The 19,660-nt window shown below is 42.2% G+C and overlaps 1 protein-coding gene across 1 annotated transcript in view; it reads left to right on the forward strand.

Annotated features, from left to right (window-relative positions):
* The window catches only part of LOC144699602 (myosin-10-like), a 157,494-nt gene extending 155,334 nt beyond the window's left edge, over nucleotides 1-2,160 (forward strand). Inside the window, exon 42 of the mRNA XM_078570656.1 lies at nucleotides 213-2,160. Coding sequence (XP_078426782.1) covers nucleotides 213-360 — 148 coding nt within the window. The 3' untranslated portion in view covers nucleotides 361-2,160. The remainder of the gene's footprint in view (nucleotides 1-212) is intronic.
* The last annotated feature ends 17,500 nt before the right edge of the window (nucleotides 2,161-19,660 follow it).

Genomic DNA, 19,660 nt, shown 5'->3' on the forward strand with positions numbered 1-19,660 from the left:
AAAAGCCAAATTCCTCCAACAGGTCTAACTTCAGTTTTTCCAGTTTCCGATGTCATCAGAAGAATCTCTTTTATAGTCAGTGCCTTGATACCAATATAATTAGCTCCGTGCCAGGTATACTATCTAGTCAGACAGAAAGTGGATGCTGTAATCACACACCTTAGACTCATATGTTTAGCACTGTATTTACAACCTTTGTTCCATTCCTCTAGGAGAGGAGGTAGCGGTCTGACATTTACGACTAGTCGAACAGGAAGGCGTGCACTGCACCTGGAGGGCACGGCGCTTGAACTCTCAGATGATGATGCTGACAGTAAAGGGGGCGATCTCAATGAAACGCAGACAAGCCAGGGAGAGTAGAGCCATTTCATAGTCAGCACAGCTCTTTTGATTTAAGAGCCTCTGAGCATAGAATGATTTCTGAACTGCTGACTTCTGATTCTCTCTGCCTTTTTTATTTTTTAAACTGACAAGTTATAAATCATATAAGCCGTTGTCCTCTTACGTCTTAATTTTCTTTTGTCTCAACGTACTGCACCCTGCATATTGTATTCACACAATTGCTTTTCTTAAATTGTCTTTGATAATCAAGTACTAATTCGAGCACATATTGACTGTTGAGACAACACCTGAATTTGGTTTGGTTTGGAAACCAGATTTGAATTTCAGACATCATTAAGATTGGATTGGGAGGACTCTAGTGTATTACTATGCATGCTACATGTACAAATAAAGATGTATTTCCATATATCATTTTGTGGGCAATTAATCAAGGTATTAGTTTGCAGCTGACTGCTGCATAAAGACCAAACTGTGATCATTGCTGGATCTGTGTAAGCTAGTTTTATAATGAGGAAAGAGAAATTGAAATAAGTTGCAGTACCTGGTTAGCTTGAGTATATTTAAAATGCAAGGACTGACCCAGACTGTTAGCGCCAACGTATTTTGAGTAATCAGTGATTACAGATCATGTATAGGATAGTAAATAACCCAAATTTAGCTGCACATAAATACCCTTGAAATACAATCTTATCACAAAATGTAATTTCATTCACTTATTTGCATCATGATTTCTAATATACATTCACTCTTCTTGCCCAATAAACTTGTTAGGAACTTAAAACTATTCTTTCTTCAGATTGCTAGAGGGGATTTAAAGGTGGTAATGGCTGTTGGTGTTCAGATAATTTGCACAAATCATTTTGAAGTAAGTACAACTTTGTGTTCAATAGCTATACTGGAAATGAAAATGTTGTACTTTTGTGTGTTATGGTGTTTGAAGTATTTCTCTGTCTCTCTTTTCTCATATTGTTCCTTACATTGCCATACACAGTGGAAATCACTATTTCAGACACTTCTCGGGTGATATCAAATCCCTTAGTAACAATTTTCTACCCTTTTAAATGTGGATGAAAACTGTCTTTTATGGGACAGACCCAGCTGTAGAACGATTATTGTTGTCCTTTTTTGAATTGCACCACTGAGCACTAACGAACAGTATTCAGCAATATTCTGGTTAGCCACAATCCCATAATCTGATTTTACATTCCAGATTCTCTACTCTTGTTTTCAGCTCTCCAAAAGACACTCTTGCTGTGAGGTGATATACACTTGGTCTTTGGAGATCTATAAGATAAATATTTGCAACAATATCTACAAGCTACCAGACGCTGAGAGATTCAAAATCGTACAAAAATTCATATCGATCTTTGTTCTAACCAGAGTTACATCTGGAGTCATATAAACAGATTTTCAGAAAGTGCCTTAGATGTGGCTTATAATTTGATTGCAAGAGCAAGTATCACAGTTGAAACCAATATAGTACATTATGCTGAGTATGTAACCATCAAAATGGTTTTATATTTTACTTGCAGCTGTGCTTCACGCCTTGTACAACCCTTGTGATGAGAATATTATACAGGGGTTTAACTCAGTGTTATTGAATATGTACCTTGAGCCTTCTATACCAAGCAGGAATTTCTCAATTTCTTCTGGTTTAAAGCTTTAACATCTGTTTGAAGTATTTTTACTGGCTGTTGACCACCAGGCCCTGTCGTTCTCATATCTTTGTATACCTGTGTTTCTAGACAGTTATACCATTCAATAAAAATTCCTTTGGAAACAATTTTTTTAAAAAAAACAATAAACGTATTAAATGCACATGTTGTTCTGTGTTCTGTTTTCAGATTTAACACCTTTTATCTGTTAAATTCATTTTTAATTATACATTCTTTAATCATATTCAAATATTTTAATGAAATAAGATTTCTCTCTCCTACAAAATGTTCCCAATATAATTAGCAGACTCTAGAGAAGACTTCTATAGTTCTCATACAGGATAGATATGAAGAGAAGAAAAATAGTCTCCATATTTTAAAAACATGTACAATTCCTGCTCAGTGTAAAGTTGCCTAATCTTAACCAGATGGTGGGGGTGGGGAACTAAGCTCTGTGCTCCCAAATTGAGGGCAGGCGGTGAGAGTTCCTATGCACTCCTCAGAGTTCTCTACTGATGTACATAGGTGTGTATGTTGGCAAAGGACAAAGCCAGCCTCTCCTGTTATGACTTTCCCCTGCTTCCTTGCACGAATGGCTGTCTTCAGGACAAATGAGAATAGTCCCAATAAAATATTTTAGGGAGCCTCTTTGTTTTGGAAGCTAACTGCAGGTTGTAGATTCTGTACTGTACAGAGATGAAAGGCAATTTTCTTCTTGAGGAAAGAGCTATCAAACTATAAGAAATAGAAGTTCATAAAAAATTGGTTAATATCTTGAGTTTCACATGGGTGGTTTATATTCTCTGAACCTCCACTTACACCATAAATCCCACAATTGATCATGTTCTGGTCTTGTGAGCTGGCATTTCAGCCTTGCAACCCAGCCTTATCCACAATTTGAGGTTTTATTTACATGGTTCTGCTGTTTGAATATTGTGAAGTCAGAAGCTTGAGGAAACAGCTATCCCATAAATCTTTAGTCTTTACCGGATAATTCTAGATACTAGGATCAATCTGTAGCGGCAAATTGAAATCTCTCTAAATCATGAGCGTCAACTTAAACATGAGCCTGAAGTTATTGGGACCACTCTGCTGAATGTATTTTAGTACTTTAGCTCTAATGTTCTCCCAAAATGTAAAACTTGAGTTTGGCTAATGCTTTAGGCATGCAGACCTTTCCCTGCAAGGTAAACAAGCATTTTCATAGAATCAGAGTGAGGAGCAGGGGAACCTCAGAACAGGAGCCTATTTGAGCCTGCCCCTTATTCAGTTTGATCATGGTTGATCATCTCCCTCAATGCCACTTTCCCGGTACTATCTCCATATCCCTTGCTGTTATTAGTATCCAGAAATCTATTGATTTCTGTCTTGAACGTGCTCAATGATTGAGCTTCCACAGCCCTCTGGGGTAGAGAATTCCAAAGATTCACCACCCACTGAGTGAAGAAATTCCTCCTCATCTCAGTCTTAAATGACTTGCCCCTTATCCTGAGACGATGTCCCCAGGTCTTCGACTCTCAATCCAGGGGAAATATCTTATCTAAATCCACCCTGTCTTGCCCTGTAAGAATTATATAAATTTTAATGAGGTCACCCCTCATTCTTTGAAAGTCTAGGGAATACAGACCCAGTCTCCCTAATCCCTCCTCATAAAACAATCCCGCCTTCCCAGGGATTAATCTGGTGAACCTCCATTGTACTCCCTCTATGGCAAGTATATCCTTCCTTAGATAAGGAGACCAAAACTGTGTCCAATACTCCAGGTACAGCTCTATACAACTACAGCAAGACATCCTTACTCCTGTATACGATTTGCCTTCCTAATTGCTGCTGCACCTGCATGCTGGCTTTCAGTGACTCATGAACAAGGATACCCAGGTTCCTTTGGACACCCGCACTTTCCAACCTCTCACCATTGAAGAAATATTCTGCCTTTTGGTTTTTGCTGCCAAAGTGAATAATTTTACACTTACATTATATTCTATCTGCCATGTTCTACCCCATTCACTTAGCCTATACAAATCCTCCTCTCAACTTACATTCCCACCCAATTTGGTGTCATCAGCAAATTTGGAAATATTACAATTGGTCCCCAAATCATTTATATAGTTTGTGAACAGCTGTGGACCCAGCACTGATCCTTGTGGTGACCCCCTAGTAACATGGTAAATGCTGAATTGTTCAAATCCCAAAGGGAAACTTGAAATAACTGTCACAACTTGTTTTGCAATTTGTATAAATTTTGAGATGTGTGCCTTGAATTCAGTAGTAATAAGGCCACCAAGTCTGAGGTTTTTACAAAAACATTTGGGTCAAACACTTATTAATAGAAGAACTGATTTTAAGTATATACACATCTACAAATTACTGTGATAACTTCTAAATCTCCTAGTTAATCTGACTCCCACTTACACTTTTAGGGCAACAGTAAGACACCTGTTTTTAAAAGACCCAGGCAAAGTGAAAGACACTCTGAACAGTTGAATTGAAAGTGAGTTTTCTTCAGTCCCTGGAGGCAGCAGTTTGGTAAATACAGGCTAAAGGTGTTTCACACTTGTTGAATCTTAGACTGCCTTCCCTTTTCTCCTTGATATATATTTTCCCTTTTGAATGCAAAAACTCATTGTTTCACTATGTCTTTGGACATAACCTTCCTGATAATCTCTCAAAGCACTAAGTTTTACCAGTAATCTTTGGGGGGAAAAATAAATAAACACTATTTCTTACTAATTCTGCTGGTATGCATTACACCCCCACTTTTGAATTCAAGCCACACTAGTTTGTTTAAAAATGCAAATTGCCCCCTTTACACTTCACATTCTAAAACTTCCCCATGTTTACCTAATTAACATTTTAAACATAACTTCTCTTACATCAAAGTACCCAGACTAGTTGCCTATAATTCAATTAAGTCACACACACACACATACATATATATATATATATATAGACACACTGTATTTTACAATAAATTCCAATAACATTATGGACATTGTTATATCTTCCAGACACAGCCTGCCATCCTGAGAATGATCCGTTTATTCCTACTCTCTACTTTCTGTCTGTTAACCAATTCTCAATCTGTAACAATATATTTCTCCCAATCCCATGTGCTCTAATTTTATTTACTAACCTCCTGTGTGGAACCTTTTCAAAAGCCTTCTGAAAATCCAAATACACCACATCCACTGGTTCTCCTTTATCTATGCTACAAGTAATATCCTCAAAAAAATTCTTAACAAGTTTGTCGGTGTTCACAAGTGAGAGGCGTGATGTGGGTGTGGAAATTAAACAGAAGGACTGTGATATAATTAAAGAAATTAGCATAGAAAGGGAGGAGGTTCTAAGTGGTCTGGCAGGCTTAAAAGTAGATATATCTCCAGGCCCGGATGAAATGTATCCCAGGCTGTTGAGTGAGGCAAGGGAGGAGACAGGGACGCTGGCAATAATTTTCAATACCTCTGGCCATAGGAGAGGTGCCAGAGGACTGGAGGACAGCCAATGTGGTACTGTTATTCAAGAAGGGAGGAAGGGATAAACCAGGGAACTACAAGCCAGTCAGTCTAACCTCAGTGGTGGGGAAACTATTGGAAGCAATTCTGAGGGACAGAATTAATCTACACTTGGAGAGGCAGGGATTAATCAAGGACAGTCAGCATGGTTTTGTTAAGGGGAGGTCATGTCTGACCAATTTGATTGAATTTTTTGAAGAGGTGACCAGGTGTGTAGATGAGGACAATGAATTTGACGTAGTCTACTTGGACTTCAACAAGGCTTTTGATAAGGTCCCGCATGGGAGACTGATAATGAAGGTAAGAGCCCATGGGATCCAAGGCAATTTGGCAAATTGGATCCAGAATTGGCTGAGTGGCAGGAAGCAGAGGGTGATGGTCCAGGGGTGTTTTTGTGACTCGATGCCTGTGTCCAGTGGGGTTCCACAGGGATCGCTGTTGGCTCCCTTGCTGTTTGTGGTATGTATAAACGATTTAGACTTGAATGTCGGAGGGTTGATCAGTAAGTTCGCGGATGACACGAAAATTGGTGGGATGATAAATAGTGAGGAGGATAGCCTTAGATTACAGGAGGATGTAGACGGGCTGGTCAGATGGGTTGATCAGTGGCAAATGGAATTTAATCCGGATAAGTGTGAGGTGATGCACTTGCGCAGGACAAACAAGGCACGGGAATACACAATGAATGGTGGGACCCTGGGAAGTACCAAGGATCAGAGGGACCTTGGTGTGCATGTCCACCAGTCCCTTAAGTTAGTGGGACAGATAGATAAGGTGGTTAAGAAGGCATATGGGATAATTACCTTTATTAGCTGAGGCATAGAATATAAGAGCAGGGAGGTTATGCTGGAACTGTATAAAACGCTGGTTAGGCTACAGCTAGAGTATTGTGTGCAGTTCTGGAATCCGCATTATAGGAATGATGTGCACTAGAGAGAGTGCAGAGGAGATTTACCAGGATGTTGCCTGGGCTGGAGAGTATTAGTTGTGAGGAGAGATTGGATAGACTGGGGTTATTTTCCCTGGAGCAGAGGAGATTGAGGGGGGACATGATTGAGGTGTATAAAATTATGAGGGGCATAGATAGGGTAGACAGGATGGAACTTTTCCCCTTGATGGAGGGATCAATAACCAGGGGGCATAGATTTAAGGTAAGGGGCAGGAGGTTTAGAGGGGATGTGAGGAAGAATTTTTTCACCCAGAGGGTGGTGGGAATCTGGAACTCACTGTCTGAAAGGGTGGTAGAGGCAGATATCCTCATAACATTTAGGAAGTATTTGGATGTGCACTTGCGATGCCATGGCATACAAGGCTATGGGCCTAGTGCTGGAAAATGGGATTAGAATAGTTAGGTACTTGTTTGACCGGTACAGACTCGATGGGCCGAAGGGCCTTTTTCTGTGCTGTAGACCTCTATGACTCTTGTCAAACATAATTTCTCTTTCATAAATCCATGTTGATTCTGCCCAGTTTTACCGTTCTTTTCTAAATGCCCAGTTATTACATCCTTCTATACTAGATTCTTACATTTTCCCTCAACCGAATGCTATCCTTTATTGCGAGAGGAATTGAACATTAAAGTAAGGATGTTATGCTTCAGTTATGCAGGGCATTGGTGAGACTACATCTCGAATACTGTGGGCAGTTTTGGTTGACCTATTTAAGGAAGGGTGTAAATGCATTGGAAGTGGTTCAGAGGAGGTTTACTAGATTGATACAAAAACAAAAATACCTGGAAAAACTCAGCAGGTCCGACAGCATCTGCGGAGAGGGATATAGCCGACGCCTCGAATCCGCATGACTCTTCATCAGAACAGTTCTGATGAAGAGTCATGCGGACTCGAGGCCTTGGCTGTGTTCCTCTCCACAGATGCTGTTGTACCTGGTAAGTTTTTCCAGGTATTTTTGTTTTTGTTTAAGATTTCCAGCATCCGCAGTATTTTGCTTTTACTAGATTGTTACCTGGAATGAGTGGGTTGTCTTTTGAGGAAGAGTTGGACAGACTGGGCTTGTTTCCACTGGAGTTTAGAAGAGTGAGGGGTGATTTGATTGAAGTTATACAAGATCCTGAACAGTTTTGACAAGATGGATGTGGAAAGGATGTTTCCTCTTGTGGACGAGTCCAGAACTAGGGGGCACTGTTTTAAAATTAGGGGTCGTCCTTTTAGAACAGAGATGAGGAGAAATTTTTTCTCTCAGAGGGTTGTGCGACTTTGGAACTCTCTTCCTCGAGGCAATGGAGGCAGGGTCACTGAATATTTTTAAGGTGGAGGTGGTTAGATTCTTGTTAGGCAAGTGAATGTGGAATTCGAAACCATGATCTTAATGAATGGTGGAGCAGGCTCGAGGGGCCGAATGGCCTACTTCTATTTCATATGTTCGTACTGATGTCAAACTAACATGTCTGTAGTTCTCCATTCCCCCTCTTCCTCTCTTCTTAACTAGTAAATATAGTAAATAATACATTTGCTACTTTCCAGTCCACAGGAACCTTTCCAGAATGTATAGAGTTTTGAAAGATAACCACCAATGTATCTTTCATTAACCACTTCTTTCCCTTTGCGTGTTTGTGCCTTAGAGGAATGTATATCTGTTTTAGACTGTGTGGTATTTCTATAAATACTAACCATTGCCTGTCGACTGTCTAATCCTTCAATGTATTTTCCCATCCACCATAGCCAACCTGCCCCTCAAACCTTCACCATTTCCTTTCTTCAGATTTAAGACCCTAGTTTCAGAATGAACTATGTCACATTCAAATGTAATGAAAAAACACAAGGGGGAATACAGATGTATTAACCTGCTTAACTGACTGGTTTAAATGAAAAGAGAAATGGGAGATGGATTAACGGAGAGCTTTACAACAAAAAACAGGAAGAAACATCACAAAACTTAAAAATTAAAGAAACTAAAAATATGTAAGTCACTTAGGCAATGGAATAAATCTAAGGAAGAGATAACAAAATGCATTGAAGTTACATCTGTGAGCAGTTTCTGCATTGGATGTAATCTGCAACGTGGGTATCAATTTTGCTTGAAATTGCACCAGTTTTCGAATTGATTTTATGGGGTGAGTTTCTGCTGACGCTCGATTGTATAATTGCAAACGTAAAATCTTCCGGCAGCCAGTGCAATCTGACCTTCGATAGCAATTGTCTGTTTTCCTGCTTGTATTAAAAATCTCCCCTTTTTCATTTAAGTGGTAACCTGGGGAAGAATTTTCCTGTTGGCGAGCAGGGGGCGGGGCCTGCTCGCCGATGTGTAAAGTGACGCAGGGTGATGCTGGGCGGGCGTCCCCAACTTCACCGCGTGTCATTCAGATTGTCAGTTTGGCTGTGCGCCCGCCGAGCTGTCAAAGGCCTATTAACCCTAATTGAAGCTGTTAAGAACGTTGCCCGTCCAACCTTAAGGCTGTCGGGCAGGCGAAGAGCCCAGGCAGCCTTCGTATTTTTCATGAAACCTCATCCACAGGCGGGATGAGGCTTCATGAAGGGTTTTAAAATGTAATAACCATTTATACATTTATTCTTTGACATGTCCCAGCTCATGTGATAGTGTCAAATGAGGGGACAAGTTTTAAAAGTGTTACAAACCTTCATTTCAAACTTTAGCACTGAAACTCACCTCCCTGAGGCACCTCCATGTCTCGGGGAGATCTCTGCGCTCTTCTGCGCGAAACCGTGAAACAACGCCAGGATCCACTCAGGGAATCCCCCCCTCGCCTGCACAGGGAGTGCTTGTCACAGGGTGTGTGTCACGCTGGGTGGGCCTTAATTGGCCCGCCCACGTAAAATGGCAGCGCGCCCGATCGGGGGTGCTGATTGGGTTCATGTTCGCTCCTGCCCACCCCCCACATAACCCCCCCTCCAACGGGGGGAAAATTCTCCCCCTGTTGTAGTTTTATTAATACAACTGAAGTTGGGTTTGCCACAAAAAATAAACATTCTTAATAAGTATCTAGTCCACCAATTGTGAGTAACTTCTCATAAATAACTAAAAATGACTTTCAGCTGTGCAGAGCCATCTGCAAACATCATGGATGCACAGTTTCTTAAATTGAATATTTTTTTAATTTTTGAGAACTATTGAACCTCTGCTCATTAGTGCCTTTGTGCCTAAAATACTTTGCATTTGTCAGTTTTGAATTTAATTTGTTATTTTGTTTCTGCAAATTCACATTTGAGTTGTCCTTTTCTCCAAATTATTAATTGAATCTTCTGTCTGCTCCCCCCATGATTTTGTTGTCCGTTTGGAATTGCTTCCTGCATCCATGTCCTTTACGATTGGCCCCTCGAGCACTAATCCCTGCAGGCTCGGTTAAAGACTTCCTCATTAAAACAATCCACACACATTTAATCATCTCTTCTATTACTTTGGCGATTGCTGGTTCAAACTCCTAATCAACAATATTATCAGCAGCTCACTATCTATTTAAAACTTTCTTAAAAATAAAATGACATACATTTTATTGTTACTGGCTATTTCTTATTAAACGATTGCTGTTTAAGTATTCCCCCAGTGCGCTCCCAATCATTCTCATTGTGTTGCCAGCGATTAATGATAAGCTTGAAGCAATCGTTTAGTGTCTGCTCTTCTTTAAAGCCCCACATCAATGACTCAGTTTGACTTTTGTTTCAGCTCCATTATTATAAACAGTAATTAAACTCCAAAACTTTGGTTAAAAATTGGGAATACCGTGCTCAGAATTTTTTGTAGATATTTATTTGCCTCAGTTAAATGTATGTGATCTCCAAGCTTCTCTGTGTGTGCTGTTTTCATTAGTAGTTAGGTGGTATATGTGGTTATACTGTAAGGTACTAATCGTACACGATTTATTGTTCAGTTTAACCTATTTCCTGCAAGGTACTGTGCTTTGTTCATTCTATGGTTCCTTGCAAAATGTTTGATGCTTTTGTCTATGTGCAAGTAATTAACATTCAATCACACCTGCCACAGAAGCTTTGGTCACTAAATATTTGATGAAAGCATATTCAGTATTTTAGAGTTTGGTTTCCAGATAACTTTTGTTTAGATTGGCAGAAGAATCCAAGTATTGTGCTCCTTACACCTCCTCATGTTTGTTGTTGCATGTGCTGGTTGAAACCTGAGGTCAGGTTAGCAACTACTGGGGTCAGGGCAGAGGAGGGACAAAAGCTATCAAGAATACAAGATAACATCCTATCAGTGTGGTTGATGCTGAAACGTATCAAGAGTTGACCTAGTTCAATTCTGTGGCCATTAACTTGAATCATGCACATCCTGTGCTATGTGGGAACGCAAGGACTGTTCCCATGTCCTGGATAACCATTTTTGTGCAGGAAGTGTCGTCAGTTGAAGCAGCTTCAGCTCCAGGTTTCAGAACTTGAGCAGCAGCTGCTGTCACTGCGGCAAATCTATGAGGTTGACAGTTGCGTGGAATGCACATTTATAGATCTCGTCACCCTGCAGCTTAAGGTATTCAAGGAGAGGGAATAGGTGACCACCAGACAGTCAAGTAGCAACAAGCAGACAGAGCAGGAGTCTCCTGCGTGCATATCACTCTCCAATCGGTATTCAGCTCTGAACACTGAGAAGAGTGATGGTGCATTTGGGGAGCGCAGCCAGAGCCAAGTCCACGGGTGGCTCAGCTGTACAAGGAAGACTGGAAGAACCATAGTGATTGGTGACTCAATAGGGGAATATGTCTGCAGCCACAGACATGATTCCAGGATGGCCTGTTGCCTCCCTGGTGCCTGGGTCAAGGGTGTCACTGAACAGCTGCAGAGTACCCAAATGGAAGGGTGAACAGCCAGCAGTCGTGGTCCACATTGACGAGGACGACATAGGCTGACAGGAAGATGTGGTCCTGCAGTTAGAAATTAGAGAGCTGGGTAGGAAATTAGCAAGCAGGACCTCAAAAGTTGTAATCTCTGGATTACACTGAAGGAGTCCATGTTCAAATGCAGCAAGACCTGGACAATATCCAGGCTTGGGCTGACAAGTGGCAAGTAACATTCGTGCCACACAAGTGCCAGACAATGACCATCTCCAGCAAGAGAGAATCTAATCATCACCCCTTAACATTCAATGGCATTACCATCGCTGAATCCCCCACTATCAACATCCTGGGGGTTACCATTGACCAGAAACTGAACTGGACTAGCTATAAAAATACTGTGGTTACAAGAGCAGGTCAGAGGCTGAGAATCCTACAGCAAGTAACTCACCTCCTGACTCCCTAAAGCCTGCCCACCATCAGTAAGACACAAGTCAGGAGTGTGCTGAAATACTCCCCACTTGCCTGGATGTGTGCAGCTCCCACAACACTCAAGAAGCTTGACACCGTCCAGGACAAAGCAGTCCACTTGATTGGCACCACATCCACAAACATTCACTCCCTCATCCACCGACGCACAGTAGCAGCAGTGTGTACCATCTACAAGATGCACTGCAGCAACTCACCAAGGCTCCTCAGACAGTACCTTCCAAACCTACAACCACTACCATTGAGAAGGACAAGGGCAGCAGACACATGGGAACACCACCACCTGCAAGTTCCCCTCCAAGCCACTCACCATCCTAACTTGGAAATATATCACCGTTCCTTCACTGTCGCTGGGTCAAAATCCTGGAACTCTCTCCCTAAGAGCACTGTGGGTGTACCTACACCACATGGACTGCAGCGGTTCAAGAAGGCAGCTCACCACCACCTTCTGAAGGGCAATTAGGGATGGGCAATAAATGCTGGCCCAGCCAGCGAAGCCCACATCGCAGTAATGAATTAAAAAGAACATGCAAGTGCGCAAAGAAATAGGAGGATAAAGCAGATGAATGTGTGGCTGGAAAGATGGTGCAGGAGGGAGGGCTTTAGATTCTTGGGACCAGCTCATGGGGAACTGGGACCTGTAGAGGCCGGACAGGTTGCACCTAAATAGAGCTGGGACTGAGTTCCTTATGGGACATTTTGCTAGTGCTATTGGGGAGGGATTAAACTAACTTTGCAGGGGTGTGAGAACCAGAAGATAATATCAGAGAGGAACACCAAGGTGTACACAATACTGGGAGAGAGAGATAGCACTAGAATAGGGAATAGTAAGTTAACATGTGGGATCAGGGTAAGGGAGAAAGTAATGAAGTTTAAATCAGGGTTACAGTGCATGTATGTGAATGCACAGAGTGTGGTCAATAAGAGTTACAGGTGCAAAACAAAAACAGAATTACCTGGAAAAACTCAGCAGGTCTGGCAGCATCGGCGGAGAAGAAAAGAGTTGATGTTTCGAGTCCTCATGACCCTGTTGAAGGGTCATGAGGACTCAAAACGTCAACTCTTTTCTTCTCCGCCAATGCTGCCAGACCTGCTGAGTTTTTCCAGGTAATTCTGTTTTTGTTTTGGATTTCCAGCATCTGCAGTAGTTTTTTGTTTTTATCTCAGAGTTACAGGTGCAGATTGCCATGTGGAAATATGATGTTGTGACTATAACAGAGACCTGGCTCAAAGAAGGGCAGGACTAGGTGTTAAATATTCCTGGATACAAGGTGTTCAGGAAAGATGGAAAAGGAAGAAAAGGGGGAGGGGCAGCAGTATTGATAAAGGAGAGCATTGCAGTGCTGGAGAAAGAGGATGTCCCAGGGGGTTCAAGGACAGAATCTATTTGGCTAGAGCTAAGGAACAAAAACATTGCTTGGTGTAGTCTATCATCCCCCCAACTAGTGGGAAGGGTGTAGAGGAACATATTTGCAAGGATATTAGAGAGATGCAAGAAATATGGTTATAATGGGGGATTTTAATTACCCAAATGTAGACTGGGGTAGTAATAGTGTAAAGGGCAGAGAGGGGCAAGAATTCCTAGAGTGTGTTCAGGAGAATTTTCTACAGCAACATGTTTCCAGTCCAATGAGGAAGGAGGCACTGTTGGACCTGGTTCTTGAGAATGAGGCGGACCAAGTGGATCAAGTGTCAGTGGAGAAAATTTAGGGGACAATGATCATTGTATCATAAAGTTTAGGTTGACTATGGAAATGGACAAAGAACAGTCCAGAGTAAGAATAATTAACTGGGGAAAGCCAACTTCAATGGGGTAAGAACAGATCTGGGTCAAATAAATTGGAATCAAAGGTTGGCAGGAAAAAATGGTAACAGCAATGGGCTATTTTTAAAGAAGAGATAGTTTGGACACTGTCAAGGTGTATTCCCTCGAAAGGGAAAGGTAGAGCAAACAAATCCAGAGCTCCCTGGATGACAGAAGAGATAGAAATTAAGATAAAGAAGCAAAAATGTGCTTATGATAGGTGTTAGGTAGAAAATACAATTGGGAACCAGGCTGAGTATAGAAGGTTCAGAGGGGAGGTGAAAAAGCAAGTAACAGAAGCAAAGAGGGAATACAAAAAGAGACTAGTAGCTAACATAAAAGGGAATTCCAAAGTCTTCTATAGGCTATAAATAGTAAAAGGATGGTTAAAGGGCTGATTAGGGACCAAAAAGTGGATTTACAAATGGAGGCAGGGAGCATAGCTGAATTATAATGAATACTTTCCATCTGTCTTTACCAAGAAAGAAGATGCTAGCCAGGGCATGGAGATAGAGGAGGTATTTCAGACACTAATTGATAAGGAGTGGGTATTGGATAGGCTGCCTGTACTTATATGTGCACGTACATATGAATTAGGAGCAGACGTAGGCCATTCAGCCCTTCAAGCATGCTCCACCATTTGTTAAGATTGTGGCCTCAACTGCACTTTCCTGCCTACCCTCTATACTCTTTGACTCCCTTGTCAATCAAGAATCTATCTAACTCAGCCTTAAAAATATTCATTGGCCCTTCCTCCACCACTCTCTGGAGAAGAGAGTTCCAAAGACTCACAACCCTATGAGAGAAAAAAAATTCTCATCTCCATCTTAAATGGGAAACCCCTTATTTTTAAACTGTGTCCCGTAGTTCTGGTCTCTCCCACAAGGGGAAACATCCTCTCTGCATCCACCCTGTCAAGTCCCCTCAGGATCTTATATGTTTCAATGAGATCACCTCTCAATCTTCTAACTCCATTAGATAACAGGCCCAATCTGTCCAACATTTCCTCTTTAGATAACCGTTTCATTCCTGAAATCGGTCAAGTGAACCTTCTCTAAACTGCTTCTAGTGCAATTATGGCCTTTAGGGAAGGAGATCAAAACTGTACATATTACATTAGATGCGGTCTCACCAAGACCCTGTACAATTGTAGCAGAAGTTAAAACTGAAAAAGCACCAGAACTGGATGAGATGCATCCAAGAATACTGACGGAAGTGAGTGCGGAAATTGTGGAGGCACCCGAGCCATAATCTTTCAGTCTTCCTTAGACTCAGGGGAGGTGCCAGAGGACTGGAGAATTGCAAACATTACATCCTTCTTCAAAAAAGGATGTAAAAATAAGTTCAGTAACCACAAGCCAGTCAGTTTAATTTCAGTGATGGGGAAATGTCTAGAAACAATAATTCCGGACAAATTTAATGGTCTCATGGACAAATGTGGGGGAGTTATGGAAAGCCAGCTTAGATTTCTTATGGGTAAATTGTGTTTAACTAATTTGCTGGAATTTTTTGAAGAGGTCACAGAGAGGGTTGATGAGGGTGGTGCTGTTGATGTGGTGTACATGGGCATCCAAAAAAGCATTTGATGCAGTGCCACACAACAGACTTGTGAGCAAAGTTATAGATCATGGAATAAAAGGGACAGCAGCAATATGGATATGTAATTGGCTGAGTGACAGGAAACAGAGAATAGTGGTTAATGGATGTTTTTCAGGCTGGAGGAAGGTTTGTCGTGGAGTTCCCCAGGGGTCAGTGTTAGAACCCTTGCTCTTCCTGATATATTAATGACCTAGACCTTGGTGTACAGGGCACAATTTCAAAATTTGCAGATGATACAAAACTTGGAAGCATTGTAAACTGTTAGGAGGATAGTGTAGAACTTTAAAAGGACATAGACAAGTTAGTGGAATGGGTGGGCGGGTGGCAGATGAAGTTCAATGTGGAGAAATGTGAAGTGATTCATTTTGGTAGGAAGAACATGGAGAGACAATGTAAAATAAAGGGTAGAACTCTAAAGGGGGTGCAGGAACAGAGGGATCTGGGTGTACATGTGCATAAGTCATTGAAGGTGGCAGGACAGGTTGAGAAAGTGGTTAATAAAGCATACTATACAGTATCTTAGGCTTCATTAATAGGGGCATAAAGTACAAGAGCAAGGAGATTATGATAAACTTGCATAAGACATTAGTTCGGTCTCAGCTGGACTACTGCAACCAGTTCTGGGCCACCAGAGTCAGATAACTTAATGGGAATAAAATCTAACAAATCCCCTGGGCCCGATGGCCCACATTCCTCAAGCTTAAAAGAAGTGGCTGCAGCCTGGAAAGATTGATTAATTTTGCTTCCAATCTCCGCCCCTCCATCATTTTCACATGGTCCATCTCTGACACTTCCCTTCCCTTCCTTGACCTCTCTGTCTCAATTTCTGATGATAGACTGTCCACCAATATCCATTACAAGCCTACCGACTCCCACAGCTACCTCGACTACAGCTCCTCACACCCCGCTTCCTGTAAAGACTCCATCCCATTCTCTCAGTTCCTTCGCCTCCGTCGCATCTGTTCTGATGACGCTACCTTCAAAAACAGCTCCTCTGACATGTCTTCCTTCTTCCTTAACCGAGGTTTTCCACCCACGGTAGTTGACAGGGCCCTCAACCGTGTCCGGCCCATCTCCCACGCATCTGCCCTCACACCATTTTCTCCCTCCCAGAAACATGATAGGGTCCCCCTTGTCCTCACTTATCACCCCACCAGCCTCTGCAGTCAAAGGATCATCCTCCGCCATTTCCACCAACTCCAGCATGATGCCACCACCAAACACATCTTCCCTTCACCCCCCCCGGCGGCATTCCATAGGGAACGTTCCCTCTGGGACACCCTGGTCCACTCCCCATCACCCCCTACTCCTCAACCCCCTCCCATGGCACCTTCCCATGCAACCGCAAAAGGTGCAACACCTGCCCCTTCACTTCCCCTCTCCTCACCGCCCAAGGGCCCAAACACTCATTTCAAGTGAAGCAGCATTTCACTTGCACTTCCCTCAACTTAGTCTACTGCATTCGCTGCTCCCAATGCGGTTTCCTCTACATTGGAGAGACCAAACGCAGACTGGGTAACCACTTTGCAGAACACCTTCGGTCTGTCCACAAGCATTACCCAGACCTCCCTGTCGCTTGCCATTTCAACACTACACCCTGCTCTCATGCCCACATGTCTGTCCTTGGCTTGCTGCATTGTTCCAGTGAAACTCAACGTAAACTGGAGGAACAGCACCTCATCTTCCGTCTAGGCACTTTACAGCCTTCCGGACTGAATATTGAGTTCAACAATTTTAGGTCATGAACTCTCTCCTCCATCCCCACCCTCTTTCCAATTTTCCCCCTCCTTTTTGTTTTTTCCAATAATTTATATAGATTTTTCTTTTCCCACCTATTTCCATTATTTTTAAATGTATTTCCATCCATTGTTTTATCTCTACCTTTTAGCCTGTTTCGATTCCTTCACCCCACCCCACCCCACTAGGGCTATCTGTACCTTGCTTGTCCTGCTTTCTACCCTTAATTAGCACATTCCTTAGATAATATCACCACCTTCAACACCTCTTTGTCCTTTTGTCTGTGACATCTTTTGGTTATCTCCACCTATCACTGGCCCTCTATCCAGCTCTACTTGTCCCACCACCCCCCCTTAAACCAGCTTATATTTCACCCCTTTTCTATTTTTCCTTAGTTCTGTTGAAGGGTCATACGGACTCGAAACGTTAACTGTGTTCCTCTCTGCAGATGCTGCCAGACCTGCTGAGTTTTTCCAGATATTTTTGTTTTTATTTTGGATTTCCAGCATCTGCAGTTTTTTGCTTTTATCTTAGTGAATGTGCTGGTTGTGATCTTCCAAAATGCCCTAAATTCTGGGATGGTCCCTGTGGATTGGGAGGTAGAAAATGCAACAACACTTTTCAAGAAAGAAGGGGAAGAGAGAAAACAGGGAAAACAGAAAACAGGGCCAGTTAGTTCAACATCAGTCATCAGGAAAATGCTGGGACCCATTATAAAGGAAGTAGTAACAGGGCAGTAATATGATTAGGCAGAGTTAATGTGTTTTTATGATAGAGAAAAAGCGTTTGACAGTTGTGTTTGCAGGTGCAGCAAGTAATTAGGAAGGCAAACAGTATGTTAGCCTTTATTGGAAGAGGACTGGAGTACAACAGTAAGAAAGTCTTGCTGCAATTGTTCAGACATTTGTCGAGATCACACTTGTGTGTAATTTTGGTTTTCGGACCTAAGGGATGATATAATTGTCTTGTAAAGGGTGTGGAAAAGCTTCACTTGATTGGTTCCTGGGATGAGAGAGGTTTCCCTCTCAGGAGGAGTTGAGTAGAATCAGCCTATACTCTGTGGAGTTTAGAAGAACAAGAGGTAATCGCATTGAAGCATATGAGGTCCTGCAAGGGCTTGACAGGGTAGGTGCTGAACTTCTTTCCCCCGCCCAGAGAGTCTTGAATTGGGGTCATATTTTCAGGATAAGGGGGTCGGCCATTTAGAACAGAGATGAAGAAAAATTTCTTCACTCAGAGTTTTGAATCTATGAACATCCACAGGCCTCTGGGGTTAAGAATTTCAGTCACTGAGTTTACTCAAGGCTTCCAATCGATAGAATTTTGGACTCTAAGGGGATGCCGAGATATCAGAATTAGGCAGGAAAGTGAAGTTGAGATTTGAGACCAGTGATTTTATTGAATGGCAGAGTAGGTTCAAAGGTTGCATGGCCTATTCCTACCCCTGTGACTTATATTACTCGTCTTATACCAGAGAAAGATAAATGTTGGTTCTGACACCAAGAAAACAGTTGAAAACTAGCGCCATCATTTTTTCTTCAACTTTGCCTTGTTGCGAAAAGGCTTCATTTTAATGTCTCAATCAAAACACCCAACATGCATTGTGCTCGGGGTATTTCACTCAATTATACCTACACAGAGGATCTTGAAACCACAACCTTCTGAATGTTTCCTTTTTTTTAGAACTGCAAAGAACACAGTCTGACATGGTGTAAGACTTTGACCTCCTGTCACCCCTTTTTGTTACCTAAATCCTTATATGTTGCCTTCAAATATTGGGAAGACTGAAGTCATTGTTTTTGGTCCCTGCTCCAAACTCTCTTCTGTTGCTACTGACTCTATTATTCTGCCTGGCAACAGTTTGAGATTGTTTGCCATCTCTAAGATCACTTATTTCCACCTGTGGAACATCGCTCAACTTCATCCCCCACTCCATCGCTGCGCCATCGCCCCATCAACCCCTCCATGGCCTTGCTCCTCCCTAGCTTTAATCTCCTCCAGATCCATAATCCTCCCTCTGCCTCTGAAATATCTGTGCTCCTCTAATTCTGGCCTCTTGCCCATCCCCAATTTAAATTGCTCCACCATTGGTGGCCGTGCCTTCAGTTGCCTGGGCCCCAAGCTCTGGAATTCCCTCCCTAAGCCTCTCTGCCTCGCTTTCCTCCTTTAAGACACTCCTTAAAACCTACCTCTTTGACCAAGCTTTTGGTCACCTGACCTAATTTCTCCTTATGGGTCTCGGTTTCATACTTTGTTTTAGAATGCTCCTGGGAGGGCTTTGGGATGTTTCATTATCGTAAAGGTGCTATATAAATAGAAGTTGTTGTTGCTGTTTACATGGCTAACAACAAGTAAGTTAGTGATAAATATGATTCAACATTACCCGCCAATAAGCTGCCAGGCAGGGTAATATACTTAGCTGGAGGACAGGAGGAATGAGGTTCAGTGAGAGACAAAAGACCGATTCTTGAACTTCACTTCGCTCAGGTTCTGAACTCTTTGTTGAAAGAATGTCCAACGTCTATATGCTGCTGTGACAACATATATACACTGTGACATCAGCAAACATGCATCCATTCAAACGCAATGTGCTGTGGATACCAGAATCTACAAGATGTCAACAGGGATCTTCTGTTATGAAGTCATTGCTATCAGTTAATAGGAACTACTTGTTTCAACTATTCACTGTTTAGTTTCAAATATATTGAACTTGGGAAATTGCAACCTACAAATGGAAACCGACGTAGGAATCTATAAGAGCAACATG

Source organism: Cetorhinus maximus, chromosome 24 (genome assembly GCF_964194155.1).
Source record: "Cetorhinus maximus chromosome 24, sCetMax3.hap1.1, whole genome shotgun sequence".
In the NCBI taxonomy this organism is placed as follows: domain Eukaryota; kingdom Metazoa; phylum Chordata; class Chondrichthyes; order Lamniformes; family Cetorhinidae; genus Cetorhinus; species Cetorhinus maximus.